The 27,814-nt window shown below is 34.4% G+C and overlaps 2 protein-coding genes across 2 annotated transcripts; one reads left to right on the top strand and one right to left on the bottom strand.

Moving 5' to 3' along the window:
* Window positions 1-443: 443 nt before the first annotated feature.
* On the bottom strand, window positions 444-9,881 carry LOC108772081 (B-box type zinc finger protein ncl-1). Its single transcript, XM_018537536.1, has 9 exons — window positions 8,946-9,881; window positions 8,189-8,520; window positions 7,753-7,957; window positions 7,153-7,657; window positions 6,312-6,482; window positions 5,850-6,103; window positions 5,389-5,746; window positions 5,024-5,256; window positions 444-4,640 (listed from the first exon to the last, which is right to left on the bottom strand). The coding sequence occupies exons 1-9, from the start codon at window positions 9,732-9,734 to the stop codon at window positions 4,536-4,538; spliced, it is 2,952 nt and encodes a 983-aa protein (XP_018393038.1). The 5' UTR covers window positions 9,735-9,881; the 3' UTR covers window positions 444-4,535.
* A 2,615-nt stretch (window positions 9,882-12,496) lies between these two features.
* On the top strand, window positions 12,497-14,306 carry LOC108772082 (FGFR1 oncogene partner 2 homolog). The gene is made up of 4 exons (XM_018537537.1): window positions 12,497-12,857; window positions 13,348-13,482; window positions 13,573-13,824; window positions 13,943-14,306. Exons 2-4 carry the CDS (start codon window positions 13,348-13,350, stop codon window positions 14,168-14,170), a joined length of 615 nt encoding a protein of 204 aa, XP_018393039.1. The 5' UTR covers window positions 12,497-12,857; the 3' UTR covers window positions 14,171-14,306.
* The last annotated feature ends 13,508 nt before the right edge of the window (window positions 14,307-27,814 follow it).

The raw sequence follows: 27,814 nt of genomic DNA, 5'->3' as shown, positions 1-27,814 counted from the left end.
GATGAATAAAATAAACTTATAAGGAATAAAACAATTATAAGCAATAATATACATGTTATATAAATACTCTGATTAGTCTGTTTTGGCACTAAAGAATTTAATTTTTCTATCTCATACGAGGTGACAGATAAAAATGATCGATTTGGAATGTAGTTAAATCAAAGTAGAATCAACATCAATATTCATTACGAACTAATCGTTTTTTTTTCTTCCTTTTCCTACGAGGTAATATGACAAGCTGTATAGCATTCCTTGTCATCCCACCTCAGATTGAGTATTTAAAATAAAAGGAAAAAAATGTTGTAGCAACAAAAACATAAAAATTAAAGCGAAGACAGTAAACGTGTTTGTATGTGTGCATCAGAAAAGAACACAATTAAAATGAAATGAATTGTATAATAGAAATCGATCAATAACGTTTTTCTATCTTTTCAAATAAAATATAAACTGTGGCGAGAAATTTATAAAAACCAATTAAACCAACAAAACAATATATAAATACACATTTGAAAGCAATCCCGTTTTCGCCGGATTGCCCAAATAAAAACGTTATTAGATCAAAATGTATATAGCGCAAGCTCGTACCACGTATTCCCCGGTAATAACTACCGCGGAAAAAATGATCTAACGTATCCAAATAAGTACGCTATAATAGCGTCAGAAACAGCCAATCGAACACATAATGCTTGCATAAAAGTAAAAATTAATTGTATGTATATATAAGACAATGTATACGAGCGAGTAAGGAATAAAAATATTACAAAAATAACGCGGAACGCTTACATATAATGAGCTATGGCTTTTTTTTTTCCTTTCCCCTTTCCTTTTTGATCATAGATTGTTACCCCTCTCTTTTCTTCTTGTAAAAGTTCAACTTAAATTATGCTGAGGGCATAAAAAAAGTAAAAATTAATCACGGACTTTTAACGTATAAGCCATATAATCGAATAAAATAATATGGAGCTGTTAATTCGAAGCGCAATTCGTAAGATAACTCTTTTCCGCGTTACGCTTTTCTCCATTTATAACCAGCTATATAGTGTTAATTGGCCATGCCCTAATCAATATAGCGAAGTCATACTCTTTTTTTTTTTTTCTTTAGGATTCTAGGAAGACTATGATTAACCGTAGGCTAGAATTCAGTTTATGTCGTGTCATGTTAGTTCTATTATTTATATAATTGCAGCTGTCTCGTTAATGCTTGTGAACATTTCGCAATAATTCTTATTGTATAATATATGCGATTCTTTTCTTTTTTTTTCTTCTTTCTCTTTTGAAAATCAGGAACATATTCGTGTGATATATAGCAACGATTTCGTCATCGGATACACGACATATTTTACGATTGACAAATATTGTGTCAATTCACACGTAAATCGTATGCGAAATTAGAAACAGAGCACTCGAGGCGCTTCTCATAAATGTCTTCCTCGTGTTGCCAAGTCTTGTAAAATATAGCTTGTAAAACGGTACGCTTCGAGAGCAATTTTGTATCGGGAAACAAACGTAATCGCGCACTACCTCCGATTTATAAATATAAAACAGGTGACAATTCTACAATTATCAGAAGGAAATGGAAAATTATAATTTTGACTCCACAGCAAACACAAAAAATCGAAAATTCGAAATATAAGTTCAAATAATTCTTTACTTCAAATTATGTCGGAGAACCTGTGGCACCTAAAAGGCCTTGGAAGTTGTATAGCAATAAAAATAGTACTGCTAAAGAGTAATACACAGAACCTATCCCCCATACTCGAAATACGATCTTCGATTACACTGCCAGTTGTAAAACTGTTTAGTGTGGATAGATGAGAGCTTTTAATATTAGTTTAACAATGTAAGCAAAGTTTATCTATTACGTACAGAGTGACTATATAATTCTATACATATTAGGATAATAAGACTTTTGAGATTGTAAAAATCATCAAAAAATCTATCACAATTACCATTTACGTAACAAGTAATTCTCGTTCCTTTTTTTTTTTATATATTATTGTTGTAATTTAAACATCAAGGCAAATAAGGGGTGAATTTCAACAGTGGCCTAAATTAGCCAAGTAGTCTTCCACAGAGATAAAAATATGTAAAGAGTAAATCTATACTAAAATATTCAAGTATATATAAGGTGAGCGTAATATAATAATTTTGTGAGGTAAAAGACCCTCTCGTTAATGGTCATCCATTCGTTACACTATGAGTTTTTTTTTTTGTTAAATATGACTGGCAAAAATTTTGCAACATGTTCTCTCTTTATTTTGAATATTTTCTTCTTTTTATATTTAACGCGTATCATTAGAGACGATTGATGGTCCGCTCTGCATCTGGCGTTGTTGTGCTTGTAAAAACACCTTGCAGGCGGCACCAATGGTATCTCACATTGATACACTTCTAATCAATATTTACCTAGCAACAACATCAGAGACTCTTTAAGGACACAACTTATCCTGACGATACTATTATCACAGGCATTATTTATATAACTCTGCTAACCATGACTATTAAATATTTCAGAATTAGTTTTTCTTTTCTTTTTTCTTTTTATATATAAAATTAAAACTTCTAACGTTACATGAGAGATGAGTACGACTGATTAGCTTAGGTGTATGTATGTAGGCTTCGTGCAATTTACTACAAATGCCGATGTTATGCGCGAACTTTAAAATAGCCTCCTAGTACTGTCCTTTTTTGTTTTTCGTTTGTCTAAATTTTTTTTTCATTTGCTTCACACGAGTAATAAAACCAGACATTATCGATATAGTTTCCTGTATGCAAACGAATTTGATAAAGCTAGTCAAGTATAAATATATATATATGTATGTGTGTATATATATATATATATATAATTATATGTATATATGGATGTGCTACCTAGCATTTGGTATGGCAAGATAGTATTTATAATTAAACGTTATTGTAGATAATGTAAGGTAACACAGTGTAGCAATCTGCCAAATATCCGATGTATATGTTGTATACACACATTGCATTTTAGTTCAATCAAATCTTAAGGCTGATCATGTAAACAACCCTAAAAAATATGTGTATTTCTATATATGTATGTGTCTTATGTGGTTTTTCTTTTTCATGTATTATGTTAATATATACATAAATAGAGGTTGTTTAGCAAACTGTACGTTATTTCCTTTTTTTTTTTTTACATAGATAAAGTATCGTCCCTATATGATATACCGGTGGTATATATTATGTACTTACGAATCTTATATAATATATTACACAAAATCGCTCCCCTGCATTGTAAAAAATGCGCGGGAACGATTTTTGTAATTTTATAACAAATACATTTACATGGTATGGATACATTATTCACTAGCACCACGAACCAATAATTCACACACGCATATATATCATATTCATATGATGGACCATAATAAAGCATCCTGAGTAAATATTGTAACCATTATGTGTCTCGTCTAATTTTAACAATGCACAAATGGAATCTACTCGTTTGTCTCATAAGTGTAAATAATTATTTCATTTTTTTTACGCTCAAAAGTATCTTTTCTGTATGACACTTTTTTTTTATATAAGATATTAAATGTTTGATTTTCAACATACCATAATCTATTCCTTGCACATTAACGTTGTTTTTATATTATGTTCTCAACTATCATTTTCAAACGCGCAGAAAGAAATCAGGAACATAGCTCTTATTAAGCTTCATGCCTGCTGCAATGAGGAGTATTGTTTCATTCGCTTTTTTAGAAATACGATATGATAAGAGCAGGAAGTACTACCAACTACCTCGCAGCATGCAACGTTCTTTTTTTCCTTTTTTTCTGTTAAGCGAAAAATTTTGATCCTCTCATCGTGAAATTTATCCTGCTGAGTTTATTAGTTACTTAGAAGCTCTTAAAGGAAAACTTTTTAAACGTAACCTGTGCATTTATATGCATCTCTCTCGAAGCATCAGTTAGGACTAAGAAGACAAACATCCTTGATTAATAAAAAATCAGGATGAGACCGTCTTATTCCGAGCACGAATCGAAACCAGTGTATAGAAAGTGCTCGTCGGAGACTAGAATAATTTGATTTATAAACATACTTAAAATACTGACATGTCAAAAATGATGTATAACAACCAATTTTGACGGAAGGCCATTATAAATTGCTTTCTCTACTACAAGCGATCCAACTCGCTGGTTGCTTATTGATTGATATAACTTACTGCTTCTCTCTCTTTATAACTGGTTCCACTTAGTTAATTTAATTTACTTTGGCAGTTTACCAAAATGCAAATTGCTAAATTACTATTATACTGTTTGGTCGGAGATGTACATTACCTTTCTGTTTTTTTTTTGTTTTTAACATTGTTACTTTCATAAAACGGGGACGCATTATATTTTTACAACTATTAAAGCTGCATGCTGCACTTGTTTCTATTGCTTCAATAGGCCCAATATTCGAACGTAATGCCTTGGGCATGCCTTTTCCATCTTTCGTTGAGAGCAGTTTCCTAAGAAGTTTCCATTTGCAGGAGGAAGTTATAACATACTTACTCATCTGATGCCACTTCACAATATATAAAGAGTGTTTAATACAAGGACATGGTGGTTGTTTTTGGCCAATGTTACAATATATCCTTCCGAAGTTATTTTCAGTCCACAACATCGAGACACCTGTAAGATATAACATTATAACATTTAAAAACGCCATCATTAATTTTAAAATTTGTTATATTTATAAATATTAGTAAAAATTGATTTAGTAAAATAAAAATATATTTTTTATAATATATAAATATTAAAATACTTGAATTTTATTTTAAAATAACCAGAGTACAACAGTTTATTGCTACCGGTAATCAGAATAATATAAATAATATGTCAAATAACAAATTGATAATTGATGATTGATTCTGATCGTCGTCCCATGTATTCGATTTTAAAAGAAATTATTGGTAATCCATTTTCGGAATTCTCATATTTCTCGTTTATATTTATATTATATAAAAGAAATATATATATTTAAGATCAATATATGAAAGATTATATTACTCTACCTTCACATATGGACATTCAAACTCTGATATTAAAGATCCCGCTCTGGAGAAGACAGCTACATGGAAACGATTACCATGTGAATCCCCAATTAATACATCTCCTGCATCGCTAATATCAATCCCATTCGGGAAGTTTGTTACATTCTCACAGCCAATGCGACGCAGGAATTTACCCTCTTCATTGAACACCACAACACAATGTCCTTTAAAGTCGCAAACAAAATATTCTTTGCCTAAAAATTTATGCACAATTTGGTTATTAATATGATAAATTACATATTTTGTGTTCAAGTTATTGATGGAAACGTAATTAATTAAATTAATTATAATTTCATTGTGTTAAGAATGATAAAAAGTATGCTTACCACTGATAGCAATATCACTTGGTTCTCTCATATAGTCACTGCAATCAAACCACCTCAAAAGATCTCCTGTATCACTGATTACGAACACAGTTGGCGACACACTGTCAACAGCCACAATATGACCTTGACTGGTAACAGCTAGGCCAGCTACGATATCGATGTAACGAATAGCTATCTTCTTTATAAAGTGACCATTCTTTGTAAATATCTGCATTCGGGATCGTTCATTTCCACGATCACATACAACAAATTTCCCATTATTTCTCATAACGGCTACTTTTCTAGGATACCATAATTGTCCCTCTTCTTTACCAGGAACACCAAATTGAAATTTGAAGGTACCAGTCTTATCAAAAATCTAGAATCAAAATTTATATTACGTTTACACTTTATATATGTATAATTTTTTTAAATAACGAAATACTTATTTCTGGCACGTATCATCATTATGAAGTATATACCTGAATTCTATGATTGTTCGTGTCTGCAACGATAATATCCTCATCAGTCCCCAGACAAAATCCATGAGGCGAATTAAATTGCCCTTTACTGGGTCCTAATTGTCCAAACTTGCTTCGGATATGCATAGGCGTTAATTTTGTATTCTGGGTTCTTGAATGAGCAGGATAATTCCCTGTTCCTGATCCGGTTACATGATTGGCAACGGTATTTCCTACTACAGGCATATTATGCATAGAATCACCTATTAAGTCATCTAAAAATAAAATATCAATATTGGTAAGTATATACAGTATATAACTGTATATCTAATATTGAGAAAAAATTTTTCTCTCTCAAATCTTTTGTTATGCATACTGATATAACTTTGCAAAATGTATTTTATTATATACAAGATAAATAAATTTTTACTTTTTTCCAAGTAATATTAACATGTATATACACAAAAATCGGGATGATCTTACCAGCACCCTGTGAAAGTATCGGCGAAGTGGAAGAGGACAATGATTGAAATCCTCCATTTAATAGATTATTGGCAGCCAAAGGACCCAAATTTGGAGTGTCTACAATGGCTGGTGAAGGTCCACGTCCCAACACTAATCCACCACCACCATTAATGGTGGTATTTCCAAGATCTGCAACAAAGCAATAAATGTACAGTAAACAATAATATATTTCGATAATCTTTTAGTACATTGTTGTATACTAATAATTTTTCATTATATCAATATTTCAGGAGATAAATAATATGTATTTATATTTATATGTGTTACACAATTATTTTCTTTCAAATAAAATTTCAAAATAAAATAGAGATAACGCTAAATCTGATTTTAATTTTACATTTTTCAAAAGTTGTTTTGCATCTTATCAAAAATTTGGCCCTTGAAAATCAAATTTGTTAATTAGCTCAGTTTAATTTATTTGTCAAGTTAACATTTTCTAAAGAATACAACATGAGTTTGCATTATGTTGAAATATATTTTGAAGACATATTTTTAAGTGTTATTTAAGATGAAATAGTATAATTATGTCGCGCAAAAGAGATTTCTAATTTTAATGCTAACAAGTGTAACATACAAAAATAATTGGTAATAACAATAAAAGTAAAATAAAACATATAGCACTTATATAATACAAATTTTTTTAATTGTATGTAAAATATCTTTCAATATATTTCTTAAGGTACCTGTGAATTTGTGGGAAAATCGGGAAATGTATGGGATTAGGTCTGGAAGAAATAAGACGAAAGGACATTGGTATTACTAGAGCAAATTTACAAACCTTCAATGTTACATTTCTTACCTTGATTACCAAGAGTATTTCCTAATTTCGCAAGAGCTTGTAGATTATTAATGGCATGGCTCGTAGAACTCAGATCTCCAGTAAATAAATCTGCTAAAGTAAAGGACGGAGTTGGACTAGGATTCGAGCTAGGTCCAACTACACCAGTATCGCCTACCATCTCTACTTTCTCCGCTAAACTGGCCAGCTGTTGTAGATTATACTCTTGAATACTAGTGAATCCGTGAATAGGAACTGAACCTGGTGGAAGAGGTACAGGTGGTGGAGGAGGGATATTTTGAGGACTCGAGGTTGGTGGAACAATGAATGAAGGTTCACCTTCAAAAGAGGATTGCATAGACGTGGGAAGTGAAATGGGCGAGCTTGTGCTAATAGAACTTGGGCAACCCATTGAGGTGGTATGAACTATTTGCTGATTTGTAGAGACACCTGATACTGTTGAAATTGGTTCAGGATGAGGTTTCACTTCTAGTGTACTTTCGGTGTGAAATTTTCCAAACACTTCCTGTAATAATTTTTCACACCACAGATGTTATAGATAACTAAGAATAAAAAAATATATGATTGAATAAAATGTATTGTATCATGCAACATATTCACCTTCACAGTTTTCTCAAATTGATTATAGTCGGTTTGAAATTCGATAGAGAAGGTTACATTGTGTTTTGGTGTATTTTTTATTAAATTCATCAACTGCGCTCCTACAATACGCCGAAGCGCTAAGATTTCTACCGCATCGCCGTGTTCTAGCAACCTTGAGGTAAAACGACAAGCGTCTTCTATTTTTTCTGCAGTCTTTTCAACACTGTAAAATTTTAAACGTATGTTTATAAAAAGAGAAATGTTTCTATCGTAAGACAGTTTTTCTACCATAAGACAGTTTTATTTTCAAGAAACATTATTGCTAAAAAATTTTGTTCTATTTTTGTTCTTTCTAATACAAATATCTTTTATTTTAATCTCTAGTTTTTAATATGTAACATAAGCAATATAATAATAATAAACAATTAAAACAACTACAATTAAATATATATACCTATGAAAAGCGTCCATAATTTCAAGTTCCCTGTTTGAATGCAATTTTTCGAGTTCACTTAATGCATTGTCTTTACATTTCTCTAGTATGGCCTTGTAACTTTGAAATGTTTCCATTATTAAATCTTTTGCCTGATCATGTTGTACTTGCAGCTCACTAAGTGCATTTTCCAATTGTACCGTAACCTGATCGCATTCAGTAATTTTTGCTTTGCTTTCAGTCATCAGGTTAATTATTTCTTCCTTTTGTCGTGGTTCTGCATCTGTCAGTCGTTCATATTGATGCTCTGGTGCTTTGTGTTCCACGAGCAAACACTCATTGCAAATAGGTTCCTAATCATACAATTTAACACTTCTTATTTATAACTCTATTAAACATATAATAAGACTAATACAATTATACTCTAGGCGTATAACATGAATACATATAATACATAAACAAATACATAAAGTATCTTTTTTATTAAAAAAAAAAATACATTTTAAACATTTTTTGCTACATAAGTTATTTTTATCTATTTTTAAAATTAACAACTACTTTTCTTTATCTCTCTCAATGAATTACATATACAAGTTAATTAAAATTGTGGAAAATTATATTTGTAATTTAAATTACAACGCATAAGTAATATTGCAAGCATCTATATTGTACATGTTGCAATGATAAGATCAATTTTTAATTTCTTATAGTACATGTTAAATGCCAAGTGACAATTCTAACGTCTATACAGAAACAAAATGGTCTATTTTCTATTTACCTGGCATGTGTAACAGTAAAACTTCATATTCTCAGCGGGATGACACTCGCAAAAGATCGGCTTGTGTATCGGGATAGCTTCGTTGGATTGCTTCAAATCTTCGAAGGCGACTACCTTATGGTGCTCGAAGCAGCGCATGAATTGGTGCGCCGTGTTGCAATGCGGGCAGAGGAAATTGGCGCAGTCCGAACAACGCGCCACGGCGCTCTCTTTGGCCTTGCAGGAGGTACACAGGACTGCCATGTTCTCGATAGCGGACATATCCAATATATTGGTGAGAACATAGTCACACGTGAGCGACGCGGCGCCCTTAGAACTAACGGAAGTCTCTTGATGGCATACGGGACAGCTTATGACGGAGCCGACCTTGGAGTCCCCGGCCTCGTCCATCAGCAGCTTGTCCAGGCACGCCTCGCAGAACACGTGCAGGCAGGTGAGTACCCTGGGCGAGCACAGCTTGCTCATACACAGGGCGCAGCCCTGACTGTTGGCTTCTCCGTTGCCGCACGCCATCTCCTCCAGGGCGTCCCCGGGGTTCCCACCACCGTTGTTGTAGCCGCCGCCGACGGAGTTGACGTTCCCGCGCTCGCCGAATATGTCGCCGCCGTCGATCTCCTCGGTGCCAGCCGCGACGACGATGCCGCCGTTGCTGCTACTGTCACTGCTGCTGCTACCACCGCCACTGCCACCACCGCCGCCGCCGCCACCACTGCCGCCGCCTCCACTACCGTTTGTCACCGTCGGCACCGAGGTGGCTCCTGATGAGACAGCCACCGTGGACGAAGCCATCCTGCGATCAGCGATGCTGTTCGCGCGCAATTCACAAGGCAGGCGGGAGAGAGGAGGAGTGGGGGGGGTTGGGGAGTTGCAGCCGAGAGGAGAGAGATGTCCTCCGAGCCTGCTCCTATCTCTCCCGCTTGTGGACCCGTCGGCGTGTCACGGGATGAGGGAGTTGGGGGAGGGGGAGGGAGCTGGAAATTCGCTTCTCGTTCACTTCTTCCCCCCGACTACTCTCTCTCTCTCTCTCTCTATCCTGCTTCTTCTACCTGTCTCCTCTTCTCGCCTCCGCGCGCGTATCTCCAGTCGAGAGAACGAACGTTGAGGGAGAGATTGCGCGGCGTCGTGGATCCACGGGAGAGATTCTCTCTCTCTCTCTCTCACGAAGCGCGCGACGCTCGAAACATCGTACTGTCGGCACGCTGCTTCTAGTTGCTTCTGGTCGCACGCGCGAGAAACAAAACACGAGGCTCTCCCCCAAGAGAGAGCTGCTCGTCCAGGCCTGGGCGCTTCGGTTGGCTTGACTGGGTCGCGGCGCACCAGGAATGCACGCGGGACCCCGTATGTGTGAGCGCGCGCGCGCGCGCGTCCCAGCGTTTGGAGCGAAAAGGGAAAAGAGAAACTCGCTCTCTCTCTCGCTCTCCTTCCCGCGAGAGCCCCCCCCGATTCGTTGAGCGTGCGCGCGCGCGGAAATTGCGCTTGGATGTGTGATGCGCGCGCGACTAACGGTGTCGTGTCGATATATATATATATATATAATATAATATGGTGTGTATATAGATGTATATATTCACGCAATTTCTGATCTCGCGAGCGCGCCTCGGCCACGGGAATATCGCGACGTCGTTATACACAGAGCTCACCGGGATCTACGAGCGTTTATTTACATCACGTCACACTGGCCACCCGCGTGTCGCACAGAGAGCACTTGAGAAACCTGGCTCGGGGGCGCTCAACGCTGCAGTTCCTCCTGCGTTATGTATCTAGAGAACGCTCGTGGACATTACGTGAGTGACGTTCCGAGGTGCGCGAGATCCTCCTCCTCCGCCTTCTTCTACGTTCGGCGACGACTTGAGCTCGGTCCCGTAGTCGACGCCTCGGTCGCCGAATATTTCGCAGTTCTTCATACGTGGAACAAACGAATAAATCATTCGAACCGAGAGAAGAGCTCGTGTCCCCTCGCGATGAGAGAGCCGTCGACCGTTCGGTGTCGAGACGGGAAAGTCGCGCACCTCGACGCCCGGAATCGCGACGCGCCGACCAATCAGCGCATCTCTCCCTCTCTCTTTCTCTCGGAGGAACGCGAGCCGATTGGTTGTCGCGCCGCGCAAGTCCCCTGAAGCTAGTTACATGAAAATGCGTTCTCGAGTTTGATTCTGTATCTTGACACAAAGTGAAAATTACGAAAGTGAGCAAATTTATTAGGTACTAACCAATAAAATTATTAATATTCTAGTAAATTCGCTCACTTTTAGAACTTTCAATTCGTTTCAAGATACAGAATCGACCGCCTCGACTCGCGGCTGTTGACGAATTGAAATCAGCCGTAATTACCGCAGAACGGGGCGCCATATTTAAATATAAAATAAATAGCAAAGATGAATGTTGCGAATACTTTCTCTCCCTCCCTCCTATTGTCTCTTTGTTTCTTCCTCTTCCTTTTCCTCCGAATCCTCCGATTGAGGATACGGTCAATGCGATGCTACAAAGTACAAATGCATTGAAGCATGGTGGAAATATATAAGGTGAAGCAATCTGTTGGATGCGCAGTAGCATGAAAGTAGTGGGGAACGGTGAACCAATCAAATATGCCCGGTGATACAAAATTCAGGGTCGGCACAGTGATGAATATCGAATTCATTGCATTTCATGGCAATGATTTCAGTGTCAAAGTAAAATTTTTGATAAGTTAACCGAAATAGTGTGTAAGAAGATAAAGTTTTCTCTCTCAGATTAAAACAAAAAAATAAGAAGAAAAATTCAAACATATTTGTAACATTATTCTTTGAAACTTGTTACTTGTTTACTTTGTATTTTATTCATTTATTTCAGTTACATTTGTTTATTTTCTTTATATTATATAATTTCTTAATTGCTATTTACTATTTTAAAATTGCAATTTTTAACGTTACATTAATAAATATGAATAATTTTTTATATAAATACGGTGTTTTTATTTCCAAGTAACTTAATAACATTTAAAATTAACGCGTTACCCCATCGGGCAAATTTGATTGGTTAAAATTTTAAGCAGCCGCCATTATGCGCATTGTTTCACCTTATATATTTCCACCATGCATTGAAGCATCTTTTAATTGGCCAATTTGTAAAATTCCTTTTTTTTGATTGGTCTATTAAAACGTTTCAAATCATTTGTAGCTAGACTTTGGACCACAGCCTAAATGCCCTAAAAATCGTGGATGCTTGATATCGGAAGAGATTTTATCCGTCTAGAGGGAATTTCCTTCATTATATACTCGCTACGTAGTAGATAATTTTTACTTTAACCTTTCATTTTGATAAAAATACGCCGACATATTGAATGAATGTATTTTTATCAAAATCGCCAAGCCAAGGTGAGAAGGTTGAAACTAAAACATTTGCCGCTATGTATTACATAGCGGGTACGCTCAAAGTTATGTGTAACATACATTATGTATCACTGTCAAAGAAACGTCGTTAGATCAATGCTGCGGCTCTATAAAAAGACCGGCCGGAGGACGCGAGCATCTTTGTACTCGTTCGCGGTAAATGTCAAATTGCGAACGGCCATTTTCTTCTCGGTTCGTTGGTCGCCCCGATGGCGCACACACACAGCACGCACACGTATACGCACATTTTTCCCCTCCGAGTACTCCATGGCGTCACACAGCTGACGTGTTAACGTGCAGTCGTGTGCACCCCAGCCGCGTGAGGTGGAATGAGACGCGAGGAGCGCGTTAAGACGGGATCGCATCACCGCACGTCGGCACGCAGGGCGGCCCTCAGGGGCGAGTCGAGTCTTCTCGGGAACGAGCGGCGGAGTCGCGCGTAACCTCGGCGTCCGTTCTCGGCGAGGATCAATCCCGCTCCGAATGCGCGACGGAACCGCGAGTCACCGCTGAAAGCCCTGGCAGGTCGCCTACCCCGCGAAAGGTGAGTACCGTTCTTTCACTCGTCCAATACGATTCGGGAAGTCGACGGCGACTCGCTCGAAAGCCTCCCTCGAGAACGCGTCCCAGGAGGCCCCTTTCCTCTACTCATATTCGGGACGAATTTGGACGTAGATGAAAGAAAATAGCGTGAAGGAGAAGCGAAACACTTATATGACGGATCGGGTAGAATGTGAAAGGCAACAAGATGGAATCATTCGTATTCGTAATTTCATCCAGCATGCTGGAGTACTGACTTGGAAAACTGATGATTTTGTTCACTTTTAAATTCAGGCCTAAATCCATGTATTCTATTTAATATAGAATTGAAAAGCAGAAGCACTTGCATTGTGCTGTTCGCTATAATAGCTTTATTTCCTTCATTCGCGTCTGTGAATCAATACTATTTGATGATCAATTGAACGATACTTATCTGATAACGAAGTAATATAACTGTTATTTGGTACATAAATAGAATTTGTATTTGTTTACAGATGTCGTTGACATTTCAGCAGATTATATTGGATGCCAAGAAATTGGTCATTCGAATTTCAGACCATGAGAATACCGCAGATACTTTGATAAGCGAGGTAGAAGCTGTGTGTGGACAAATTGATAACATGAAGCAGGTAGATATAATACATATTTTACAATACAATGTATATTTTACATATTATCACTGTATTTTGTTATATTTATAATCACTTTTATGTTTTTAGTATCAAGAAGAAGTAGAAATTTTAAATACAGAAGCAAAGCAAAGACCTCACTTGCAACTGATTGCCGGAATACAAAGGGAAAACAAACATTTGCGAGAAATACAAGCAGAGAATAAGGAGTTGAGAAACGCACTGGAAGATCACCAGCATGCGCTCGAGCTCATAATGTCTAAATATCGACAACAAACTGCCTCTTTATTGCGTCTCAGTAAAACTGATTATTCGTCAATGCATAATTCGAAATACGCTAATGTAAGTAAATAGATTCTCTTGTTGATCTAGCAGAAAATTACAAAAAAAAAAAAACCAAAAAGAAATACAACGTTTGTGTTTAATTTCATTAATAAACATATATTTCGTTAATTCACAGATGATAACCAGTCAAGCGGAGAAAATTAACGAAATGGCAGCCGTAATGAAAACAGCCGCTGCCTTAGATGAGGAGAATGAATTGAAGGAAAAGGAAGCGTTCCATTCTTTAAAAGAGGAGAACGCCACGCTCCGAGAGATAGTAAATATTGCAAATAAATACGGTTCCTTAAACAAAGAATGTTCTGTAGAAAGCAAAACCGTTCAAACAGATCCGCCAATAGATTAAAGAAATATTCGCTCCTAGCACTTTTGATCCTTTTTATAAAAAGTTGACCAGTATTTATTTCACACATAAACTCATGACATTATATATTACTTATTAGATAAAGTCTATTACATGTACAATGAGTAAGAAGTGTATGTGCAAAAGTTGTAGTATATATATATATGCGAATTAAATATTTGTAAGATAAATTGTATTGTAAGCCGTTTGCAACATATATTTATTTTATAATTTGTGTCATTTATTAATTACCGAGATCAATAGTATACACATCATGTAGCTAAAACATTTTCTTTTATTCTAAATGAATTTCTTTGAAAGCATGTATAATGGAATTTGTTATTCTTTATATTTTGTAATACACATTATGAAACGCTAAATATTGTTTAATATATAAGTCGACTTGTTGAAAGAATAACTTTGGATCAGTTTTTCGTTTATAATTTTTACAATAGACCAATTTATTCGATAGAATGGTTTTCCATATACTCTGAAAAAACTTCAGAAACTTTTTTATGCAAAATAATTTACGCTCCTGATTATTTATTGCACAGTTTTATTTTCAAATACTGTAACTTGACCAATGTAATCGGTTTAGTACTATTCGGCAATTCTATTCAGAAGTCGTCGATAATTTATTGTTTGGTGCATCTTTGTCAAAGGGTTTTTTTTTTTTTTTCCGGAAATATTTATTTTATTTCCTTCGGGACACGCAACATTCTTTTTTTTAGCATTGTCCTTCGAATTAAGAACTTTCGTAGCAAGGACCTTTGTTTCGCAAAAATGTCTATAAGAAAGGGTAAAAAAGGGTAAAAGTATGAAAAGTCCGAGATTTATGACAAGTATCTTTGTCTAATCCATTCTTTGTCCTAAAACTGTATGCTAAAAAATCTAGAAAAGTCTAAAATTTTAATCCTTTCGCCCCGAGCGGTGCACATATATCGTGGTGGTTTTTTACCTGTTGATACATATATACATACATACCAAGTAAAATTCTTAATGATACATTACATTACCCACATTATCCAACTCTCCTCCCCTCCATTCCCACCATCTGATTTCGATATTTATTTCACTAAAAATTATCAATTTGACATTAAAACAGCAGATCTGTATGTTAAATATTTTCGATAGCGAAAAAAACATATTCCAGAATAAAAGGGTTAAATATTTGTAATATAGAGATTAGACGCAATGTGCAAAAGACGCCTCCAAAAAAATGATCAGTATTATACACATATAATGCAAAGTTGGAAGTGTTATAATAAACAATATCAAATCTTATTGGACCGTGAGAATTGCAACCAATGAATACCGATGAGATAACATGCTGTAACTGCTAGATCTCGGATGCTTCTATATAATTACGTGTGAATTTATACACTATGTTTGTAGATTTTTAATTGCATGCCGAATCTTTTTCGGACTTGAAACGCAATTCTACCAAACTACCGTAGTAATATCACGAGTTAAACTGACTAACAATTTAACAATTTTTGATGCTCTCTTTGCACATCTTTAGATCGATCCTAATAATGTTGAATGACAAAAATCTGCAAATGATTAATTTTCCATTGCCTAAAAATATTACCTCGGCCGGATCTCTGGCATTCCGTGCGAGCGTCCTAAGCCTTTAAGGTGACCTTACACGGTCAATAATACTGTCAATATTAATAAGTACTGACAATATTACTGATCGTATATTTTAAATACGGTTAATATTGATGGATTGATATAGAATACTGGCGGTGTCTAAATTTTGGTATTCGAGCATCAATATCGTTTGCATCAGAATTCATGTTACAGTACGTTACAGAGTGCAACAGATAATATACGTAAAATTAAAGTGAAATGCATTATCAATAATACTGATCGTATAAAGTTGTGAAAATACTAAAAATATTGATGTCAGTATTACTGATCAGTATTATTGACCGTGTAAGGTCACCTTTAGACTATCGAGGCTTATAATAATGTTTATAATAAACAATTCGATAATGACGTTGCAATTGTTTATAATAACTAAACACTAAATATTAATATAAAGTGTTAAAGTTTTCCAACTTTATAGCACAATCTTAGCGTTTAGTTATAAATAATTGCAACGTCATTATCAAATTGTTTACAAAAAGTGACGGAAAAAATGACGCTTTCAACTTTGTAGACACGTTTAATTTAGGGCCATCTTTACTTATAATGCCAAATTTATAAATCTATATTATATATATATATATTTTTTTTCTCTCTCAATATACGGACAACATGAATTTCGAACAAATCAGCAATGAATAATGAGAAATACATTCATATGAATATATATACAGGGTATAGAAATCTATCCTTTATTTCTTCCACTATAAGTCTTATTTTATATTTTAGCTTATTAAACAAAGGTTCTTTTACGACACCCTTGGATATTTGCGATTCAATCTTGGAGCAATATCTCTCTTGTTTTTTCGGAATTTATGAAACAGAGGTAGAGTACGTTAAGCAAGGAAAAAATTATATTTAACCCTTTACCCACGTTCTTTTCTTGTACTTGAGAAAAAAGGATTTGCTGTAGACTTCCATACACTTATTTATTTCGTATTCCTTTATACGCGTGACTCTTTTTCTGAAATCGTTTGCAGAGAACATACATTTTCGCTCTTTGATTGCAACAATACAAATAACAGACGTGCCTATACGCTATGCTCGTTTTTCTTATTGTTGCAAATATTACGTGTCGTCATTGTTGAAATGCATGCTGATTTTATGACACAAGGTTTTTGGACAATCGTTCTTATCCTTTTTTTTTTTCACTCCTTTCCTATTAAAAGGTATTCTTTCCTAAATTTGCGAAAAAATCTTCGGAAAGGTGATAAATTATCTTGCAGAAATTGCAGAGTGAGTTCGGAATAGAATATCAATCATTTTTTCTGTCAACAAGCGTAAAAATGAATATATATAAATACATGAAAAAATAAAAGATATAAATATTATGTAAACAATATTTAATAAATATTAAATCTTAAATCTGATAGAACCGTACATGTGAGTATATAAATATTATATATACATTTTTCTAAATATAATAATATATCCCCCCTTAGGGAGTAATAATCTCTTAGGCTGTTATAAAAAATGCATAGCTATATTATTTATAAACAAAATGATGTTAAGGGCGATTAAAGAGTCAAAAAGAATTTTCGTTAAACAATAAAATATATAATTAGTCATTTTCAATAAAATTGAAACATTACTTAATACTAAATCGCCTACAAACATTTAACTATATAATAAATAAGTATAAAAATATAAAAAAACGTTACACGTCGTTCTTACACAATGTCCATAATGTTGCAAGGAGTTCTTTTCAATTAGGGTAAGGTTGCCGATATCGCACCGGCTTCTAAATCGCACTACCTCGTCTAAAAAATCAGTTATTTTATTTACACATTTTCTTACGGATTATTTACAAACTATAAGATATTTCAACGCTGCTGCGTTACATTTGTGACATGAAATGCAGTAAAAGCCTTGTTATTTACGTAAATAAAAAAATCGTGATAGCGTTGCTATTTTTCAACATATTTCATAGCAAAAATGTAAAAAATATAAGTTAAATAATCTAATTTTCTACAATTCATCGTGTTTAAAACACTATTAGAATTAGATTAATTGAATTAAATTTTTTTTAACAATGTTGTTTGTAAATTAAATAAATAAAATTTTACAAAGTGCTACTGTTTCCTCAATCGCACTACAATGTAGTGGCTTAAATCGCACCGCGCATATAGCACATGCACATGTGCTTATATTTCAAAAGAATTTGAGTTTAAATGTAATTTTTCAATACAAAAAGTTTAGTTTTTAATTTATTTTCTCTATCCCCCCTCCATTTCCATCATTAATTACATTTCATATATTTTTTTACATTTTATTTTTTTTTTATTATGTAAAAGTATATATTGTAAATATATATTGTGAGTGCATTTCACTTAACGTCCGCAACGCTCATGAAATCATTTCATTGTTGTTGTTTATCAAACAACCTATGGTGCGATTTAGGCAACGTGTTTCCAAAATCGCACTATTTACAGGTATGTAAAAAATCTTTATTTAAAATATTATAATAATAATTAAAAAATCTGAAAAAATTACATAAGAAAGAGAAAAGCTTACAGTTTATTACGCCGCAAAAAAATTGAGAATATCCTTCTTACTTTCTGAGTTATAAGCCTTTATATGAAAAGTGGTGCTATTTCGGCAACCTTACCCTATTTGGTTTTTATCGTATTTGGTTGACGTATATATTACTGGAACCATGCCTACACATCTAAATAACATTATTGCTGATTTAATTTGTTTGATTTTCTTGGTGAGATTTTCTTTTAGAAATTTTGACATAATTTGTTTAATATTTATAAAGAAAGTTTTGTACCATCGTTTTCAGAAATATTGTTATACATACGACTTTTCAATCGTGTGTAACTTTAATGTCCGTTTTTTTCGATGAAGACTCACAAAAGATCATTATGGAAACTGCACGATTTTTTAACGATAAATTTTGTCCGCCGAATTTTAATGTCTGAAGAAGGCTCAATCCGAGAGCCGAAACTGTAACGTTTCTTATATTTTAATACTTATTTATTATATAGTTAAATGTTTGTAGGCGATTTAGTATTAAGTAATGTTTTAATTTTATTGAAAATGACTAATTATATATTTTATTGTTTAACGAAAATTCTTTTTGACTCTTTAATCGCCCTTGACATCATTTTGTTATTTTTATATATAACGAGTCCTTATTTCTTTTTTATTAATTTATATTATTTATTACGTTTTAAACTTTTCAGCGTTGTTCTCAATACGATGTTCCAATTCAGTGTGAAAAATTTGTTTCAAATTTATTTAAAGGAATGCATTATTCTGTAATACATATTTGCTCAGTATAAATAAAATAATATCTACCACTCAGATAGCAACTGTTCCACCTTATGGATTATTATTTGGAATACGCGTTATTTGATCGAAATTATTTCGTTTTTCCTCAGAAAACACTCTAGGCAATAATTATTAGGTGTACAAATTAGTTCGGTCTGTTCTTTTGTGTTCAAAAATTCATATATTTCAAAACAAAATGAATGAACAGATTAATTAAAGCATCGTCCATCGCTGGCTACTACTTTTTCCCATTTCTCAGGCAATTTTCGAATTCCATCTCGAAAAAATGAGGCGATCATCTTTTGGAAAACGGACCGAACTAATTTGTACTCCCATTAAATAATTCCGGTCAAATAAGGGGAAACTAATCCGAATAAATTCCATAATAATGACGTATCTTGAAATGCCTGCATTCAAGAAACACACAAAAGAGTCAACAAAAAATTAAAATAATGTTACTTTAATTCCTAACGTTTTGATATATATAGAAAATTAAAATGTCTCTTTACTTTAATGTCATAAAAGTTCAAATTTAGTTGTTCATTGTGATGTTAAAAATAAAAATAAAGTTATTTTGATTTTTTTATTGTGTGTTCCTTGGGAAGAGGAAGGTCGAAGGGCAGCGAGTATGAACGTCAGGGTATATCTGCATCACAACGTTTGAGCATCCTATTGTTCTGTAATTATGAAAAAATTGATGTCCTCACGGACGTATTAATGGTGCAATCAAGTTCACGGAGGTCGCCTCTCTCACGTTCTTCGCGAGCAATCGTGACAGTCGAATCGCCTGACGAATTACGCGTAGTTAATTGTGCAGAATTGCGACCAATTACGTGAAAGCGTTGCGCCTCGTATATGCCGCTCGAAGAAACCGCCGGCTGCAACCCGTGCATCCTGTGCAGCATTACACCCGGCTGTACACACTCTATGCATGCTGCATACGGAGGGACGCGATGCCCCGATGCCAACTCAATCTAGGGAGCGGGGTAGCGTGGAAACTTTCGACCGGATTGCAGTGAACTACGGGGTGTCCTATACTTCCACTCCCGCCCAAGAAACACGAGAGTGAACGAAAAATCAAAATGATTTCGATTCTTAATAGACAACAAATAATAACAAAGCAAATAATAGAAGCCAGCGCGGGAGATATAGATTTTAGATTTGAGCCAACTTCAGCATAAAGTACAACAGTCAATATTTTAAAAATATTTTTTTTAAATTAATAAAAGGTTCAAAATATAGCCGCGTTTTTTTACATAAACAGTCAAAAGATTAAAAATAAACATTAAAATTTTAAACATGAAAAGATTGTAGAAAAGTCGCATTTTAATAAACAGTCAAATTTTGTAATAAAAAATTATCTTTTTGATTGTGTTATGACATCGAAGTAAAATTATTTTGATTTTTTTTTTCTACCTCTAGACAAGACATAAAGTGTCTAAAATCAAGACGTTTTAAAGACTTTTTAGGTCTTAATTTTAAAAATATCAATCTTATGTATAAATATCAATAGGACTCTTAATGTCCAAAATAGGAAGGAAGGAAAATTCAAAAGTATCGAGCGCGGTTTGACTTATCACTGCCAATTAAGAATATGCGAAGCTAATTAATATTCCGCTTTCTCTCTGTTATACCTTATAGTTTCTTATCAAGTTTTAAAGAAGACTTTTGGACAGAACCAAAACACAGTGAACGTTTTTTACTTAATACCTATAATTATGCAATATATTTATAGTTTATTATTATAAATTAATGTTTGCACACCAAGTGCGCACGACTCTTATTATATTTGCCCTTTTCCTTTAGTTGTTTAAATCTATGAAGAAATGCGAACTCTACGTCTTAATAGACAAACTTGTCAAATTCCGAAGGAGAATAATAAAATCAAACTAATATGTCACATTGATTAAAAATCATGAAAAAATATACATATTAATCAATAATTAGTCAATATGATATTTAGTCAGTCTGTTCCGATCTTTCTTGACAATTGCTATATCTCTTTATATAATTAACACAAATCGTTATTAGTTCAAAGTTATAATGTATCATCTTTATAATTTATACTATATTTTAATACAAACTGACGTGTTATTGACATTTATTATATTTAAACTAATGAACAGATTTTTATTAATTTTAAATTTATTGTGACCCCCCCCCTTGTTAAAATATTGGTAACATATGAATTACTATAATAATTTCTCATTAACAATGTCATGTTTCTCTACAATAATTTTATCTACGAATAAGACATTAGAAGTCTGAAGAGGACTAAATCTAAGAGTCGAAACTATAAAATAAGTTAATAGAAGGCTCAACAAGTATAAAACAAATTAATTAAAAATAAGAGAAAAGAGCCAAATAGGTTTTTTTTTTAAATAATAAATATAATTAATTCAAAAAATCGCAATACATTAAAATCAAACAGAATAAAATTCGCAAGTAAAAATTCGCAGACGTTTCGACACCGATCGGGTCATTTTCAATGTTAAATTTAAAATTAAGTGTGTATAATAGAATAGTGTATATACATATATTTTTTTTATAATAATGGATCTAAACATATTGGATTTTTATGGATTATGTATTTTTTATTACATCTCTGCTAAGGTAACAATATATAATTTATACAATATACATTGTCACAATTAAAGTTTTAAATTATATACTTTTTTTTGTTATTAGATTTATGTAACTTATGCGAAACAAAACACAAAAGAAGATTCTTATTCAATTATACACATTTTATTTTTATACTTATGACTCGTTAAATTTATTATAATTATACACATTTAATTTTATAATTGTGACACGTCAATTCTATTATACACACTTAATTTTAAATTTAACATTGAAAATGACCCGATCGGTGTCGAAACGTCTGCGAATTTTTACTTGCGAATTTTACTCTGTTTGATTTTAATGTATTGCAATTTTTTTAATTAATTATATTTATTATTTTTTTAAAAAAACTATCTGGCTCTTTTCTCGAAACTATAAGTTATTTTTTTTAAGTATTATTTTTAAGTGTTAATGTTTAAGTAGCTTTTAAGTATGAATAGTTTAATGTATTTAAGATTATTCATGTTTAAGTTCTAAGTAAGTTGACAGTATATTTATTTATAATTAGATTTTTTACTTCTCGCCCATTTTTATCATTGTTGATTATTTATAGTCAATATGATAATATATATCAATATGTCAAATTGGTATATACTATTTGGATTTTTTGTTCTCGTTGAATTGTGGAAAGTTTACGATTCCGAGTTTAAAGGCTTAAATGCGGTCCAAAAATTTTATTTCGCATTGAGCGATATTATAAGTATACATCGATATATAAAAAAATTATATCTTATTATAATCATTTAAAAAAATAATTTCTTGTATAGAATACATCGAATAGTATTTGCAACCAAGTATGTAAAATCTGTAAAATAAATGGCACCATTTTGAAATCCCGTCCGTTCGCTTATATGGAAGTCTACAATGAAACGCATATAGTCGCAGATAAAATATGTGACTTTTGAAGTAACAAAATTTCTTTAGACAGACTTTTTGGTCAAAGGATTATTTCCAATCCTTTTCCGTTTTAGTGCTCAAAGGGTTACTTTCCAATCCTTTCTCGGTTTAGTTTATTCCTTTCCATTGGGTAACCGTAAATAAAAGCGCCGTTTCAAGAACTGTCTTCTTTACGGAATGTTTCGGCCTAAAAAGTAAAGTTAATCGCAAATATTTTACGAAAACGTAAAGAAAAGCGGAAGAGTGCGGGGAAAATCGGCGATTTCTTTCTATCCCGTTTCTTCCTTTCAGTTTTCGGCCGAGACAGAACGGACACCCGGTATAACCGGTGCACACGTTCACGCCCGTACACGCACACGCACACGCACGTGGGGAAAGTGACCAACACAGGAACGGTACGGCAATGTGCTGTACAATTCACGCATCTATTTTTTTTTTTTTTTTTTTTTTATAGCGGTGTGCCCTTGGAAACGACAATGACCGGCTTGCGTTTCCTCTGCGCTATCTAAGAAACGCGGCACCTGTTACGGCCGCTGCTCCTTTCGATCCGATCGGCGATCATCGATTTTCTGCCTCTATCCTCTCGATCCTGCGGATCTTTATACCATTGGAACAGTACTACATAAACTTCCCACCTTCCTCCTTTCTTTTCTGTACTGTTTTATACCAGTTTCATTCTTTTAATGACCTTTATGTGAGTTTTACTAAATGCCGATATAAGTTTTATAATTATTTGCTGGTAATTTTCTTGACAGTGAAAATGATTTATTAAGTGACGTATCCTCGACTCTCTTTACCTTCGATTATAATACATTACTTTCTATATTTAACGCTGTAAGATCTATCTAAGGCATCTTTTTATTGCAAAAGTCGAGACATTTTTGAAATCTCACTTATAATAAATACAATAATAGTTTTATAATTACTGCGTGTATTGTGTTTGATATTTAACTGTTTTTGACTTTTCATTCTCAACTTTACTTATCAATCTTCTGCGTATACATAGATATGTGTGTAAATACAAAGCAAAATTCTATCATTACGATATACACACTTTCTAAGATCAACTCCATATAAAATCAGTCATCTTTTTATTACAAAAGCCGAGGAATTTTGTTTAATTTCATAACGAACGTTACAATATTTACTTTTAGCAAGGAAATTCAATAATTAATTCGAACGTCGCAATTAATCAGTCGTATGACAAACTTTGCGTATCTGTAATTAACAAAAAGAGAAGCAAATGAATGAACTCAGAAATGAAATTTGCCGCGATTCCAGAGTGACTATGACTTTCGAAAGAGAGAGAGAGAGGAGGAGGGGAAAGAGAGATGAAAGGAGAGAAAGAGCGAAAGAGGTCCGCTGACTTTTTCCCTCTCTCTCTCTTTCTCACTCCATTTCTTTCTCTCGAGTAGTGGAATCCTCATGTGTGTACGGTGAAGTCGTTGCTCTCCGCCGCCGCGCTCGGCTGAGAAAGTCGTTGAACGCCCGGTGCATCGACCACGGGGTTGTCGAACGGGCGGAAGCCCGCAAATAGAAACCAGTTTCTCCCCGATTGCGAGTGGCCCTTCTTCTTGCTCTTCTCCACGCGTCTCCTCGCGTCTTTCCTTTTCTCTCTTTCCTCCTTCAACGTATAGATTCCTGCATCGCGCGCGGAAGTGTTACAAGGTCGTGTTACGTGCTGAAATTGCACACGTGACTGGGACGCTTCTTCCGCGAATCTGCATTCCGAGACGAAAGCTCCTGAGAAATCTGTGTTTTGTACTAATATAATAGTTCCAACGATTCTCTCTCTCTCTCTCTCTCAGTGTCATACGACACTTCGCCTAACACGACTGCTTTCTTTTTCTCTCTATCATATTATAATGTAGCGAGTCATTCCGAATTACGAGAAACGACGTTTGCGTAATTCTGTTATAACAGAATTATACGGTGCCTCGTAATCGTGTTCCAAGATAAACGCAAACAGATTCTATAACTACCGCGCAGTGTTATGTGACTAGATATTTTCTAAAGCGGGATATAATTTTATTAAGTTGCAGGAAAGAGAGAAGGAGGTATGTATATGTGGATGTAAAAATTGAAAAAGTTGAATGATACGGCTGCAAAGATTAAAAAAGTTTTCCCCGTTGTCTACATTTTGTACGCTACTGCAAAAAAAACTCATTCAACCGACGACGTTGCATTACTTTCTGGAAGCGATAATACATGTTCTGTGACTTGACAATTTAGCGAAATTTAAGCGAAATTTAGCGTGACTTGACAATTTAGCGAAATTTAAGTATTTTTTAGCGGAACCTTTTTGCTTGTCGTTTTGTCGAAACCTCAAGACATTCGATATGTACTTTACCTGGACAGCAGGTCAAGTACCCTGAAGCGGATGTTCCGCTAAAAATCGAGATGTCACGATCACATTATCGATACGAAACTGGATTTTTCTCTCCTAAAGTTTTTCCCTTTCTTTTTAACATTTGATGAACCTTCGTTTTTTCTTAATCTTTTCGAACAAGAAAGGGAGGTGAGCGCTCGTCTTGGACGTAGGGCATGTAAGTCGGAAGAATCATAATCCTTGAATATCGATAAGAGCGGGGTAGTAGCTGTATAAAAATGTTCTCGCGCTTAGAGATATATTCGACAGCTGCGTGAAGTATTCATGCGGTTTAAAAGGATTCTTTAAAAGTTCAGAATGTGTACATCTTACTTTCGGCTACTCGGATATATTGCGCAATCTGTCGCTGACTTTTCATGCTTGTACTTAAATATTTTCCACACGGTGAGCACGTACGATCAAACTGTCGGACACGCTCCGAATCTCGATAACGTAACGTCGCGCGCGTTAATGCATTCTTAACGCCGAATCCACATTTTTACAGCGCTGACGAAATACGGTATTCCACCTCGGGAACGCGGATTCTTTTATTTCCCATCGTAAACTCGGCTTTATCGGGCGTGATATATTTTTGGTACACGATGATTAACCATTCAGATTCGGTGCAATGTCCAATGTGATCAGATATTTCGGTCTAAAGCAGGACAATATTATTAAGCGAGGAGCGGAAGCTACAAATGTAAAATTGACAATGAGTATGTAACGTAAAATCACACAGAAACGTTATTTAAACACAAGATGCAGCATAAACTGATAAGAACTTTTGTTAATAGATTGTAAATTCAAGTCGCACTAATATAAAAATAATTAATATTAATAAATATTTTAATAATATGTATTTCAGGGACATTAAAGGAAATGTACCCAGGATATTATATAAATGGCCATATAACATCCGTAGAATACTCATACTATTAAAAAATATTATATAATATTTTCGAGAAATGTTATATATATAATAATAACTTATTTTAATTTTTTAACAATACATTAGGACCTCTTTATAGTCACACGCTCGGGACCAAATTAAAGAGGTTATCTTAGCTCCGCCCCAAAGCAGGACCGTAACTTAGTTCTTAAGCACATGTAGTACTCACTGAGAGAAATTTTTTGATAACTATTTATTTTGTTGAGATGTGACTAACAAAAGATTTCTTACTTCAGTAAGAAAGCTTTTGACACGCAACTTATCGAGATACCATATTTTTTTGCCACAGCTTTAATTTTTGATCCAGAAGCAATCTCCTCAATTATCTGTGTGTTGCTTGTTATATACAATTCCTCTTTTGATTCATGTTTACACTTAAAAATAAATAAGCAACTAACAATTATGCAAAATAATTAATATATAAATGGTAGCTATTCTCAAAGGTTACAATTGAGCACTGAAAATACGAACCTGAGTGCGCCTAAGTAGACGACTGCGCATTGTTTACTGCGCATTGTTTACTGCGCAAGCAGTTGTCATGGAGACGCGTCACGTGGGTTACAAACGTGTACTTATACGGAGGTCGTGACTATATAAAGAGATGGATTACAAAGAAATTCTATGTTTATTTATGTAACATTCTATATAGGAATATTTTGCGCCTATATGGGATAAATACTATAATAGCGATTAAATTAAAAAGCTAATACAATTATTTATCGCATATGAAATTAATTGCCATATATAAGAAAAGTGAATCTTTAAGAAACATAAAATTCTTGGCAACTGAAATGAAAACAATTTTTTTCATTACGTTGCTTTTAAAATACAAACTCAAAGTTTTTTTTCGCTGTCCATCGCACGCTGTTTATTGCAGAAAAATTCAAATAAGTGCTGCATTATTTTTTGCAGAAAGTGATGATATGTATAAATAGTTCCAAAATTTGGCAAAATTTATAAAATATTTCTCAGCTGGGTCATTTTGCTACAATTGGTACATTTGACACGTTTGACGGAAAAGCATTTTCGAGACAAACATTTCGACAGAGGACTCCGTTCTGTCGAAATCGAGATGTCTAGTCACACATGAGCAATATTTTTTAAGTACACAAAATCTATTTCCGATGATATAAGAGCAAAATAATAAGGCAGTCGCGACAGAGTGTCAACAATTAAAGTTTATCTTGATTCGCTACTATACATTCATGCTCAATGCGATAATAACTCCTCCATCTCCCTTTATTGGTATAAGCTAGAGGTCAAAGGTTGAAGAGACAGTTACCAAATCGTACAGCTGTAGTAAATATATACGTGTACGACAACGCGTCGGTTAAGAATGTGCGATGTACTGTTAGATATTCGAGCTTCTCGGCTTGCATAAATGCTTAAATGTACGCTCTCTATAGAAACTGTGCGTGTGTTCTGACTCCTCCTCCATTTACCTCCTCCGCGTACAAAAGACACACGTACGATTTTATGTACGTATTTTTCACATTCTTATTTTGACAATACGTTTTTTTCTTCCATTAAAATAGAATTATTTACAAAACAAAAATGGACGGTATTGCACGTATACCGTACGCCAATTTAATAAATTCCTCGGATATTATATGTCGCGAGAGCGCAACTCTCGTGTTTGAAAAAAGTACGGGAAGTTTTTTTCAGTGTCTAAACGCGCGCTCCGTCGGCCAAAAAGAAATAAAGGAAGAGGGCGAAGGAGCATCGGCCGCGAGCGAATAGGTCGGGAAAAATCACATGCGTGCGCGCACGCACGTGTGCGTGAGTACGTCCGTGCACGCGCAGCGTCGGCGTGCGCGAGCCTCGCTGCGTAGATGCAGTTTTAGGAAATCACGCATAATACACGTGGCAACATCGCCGCGCT

Source organism: Cyphomyrmex costatus, unplaced genomic scaffold (genome assembly GCF_001594065.2).
Source record: "Cyphomyrmex costatus isolate MS0001 unplaced genomic scaffold, Ccosl1.0 scaffold176, whole genome shotgun sequence".
NCBI classification, from domain to species: domain Eukaryota; kingdom Metazoa; phylum Arthropoda; class Insecta; order Hymenoptera; family Formicidae; genus Cyphomyrmex; species Cyphomyrmex costatus.
This window is presented reverse-complemented; position numbering and strand designations above follow the sequence as displayed.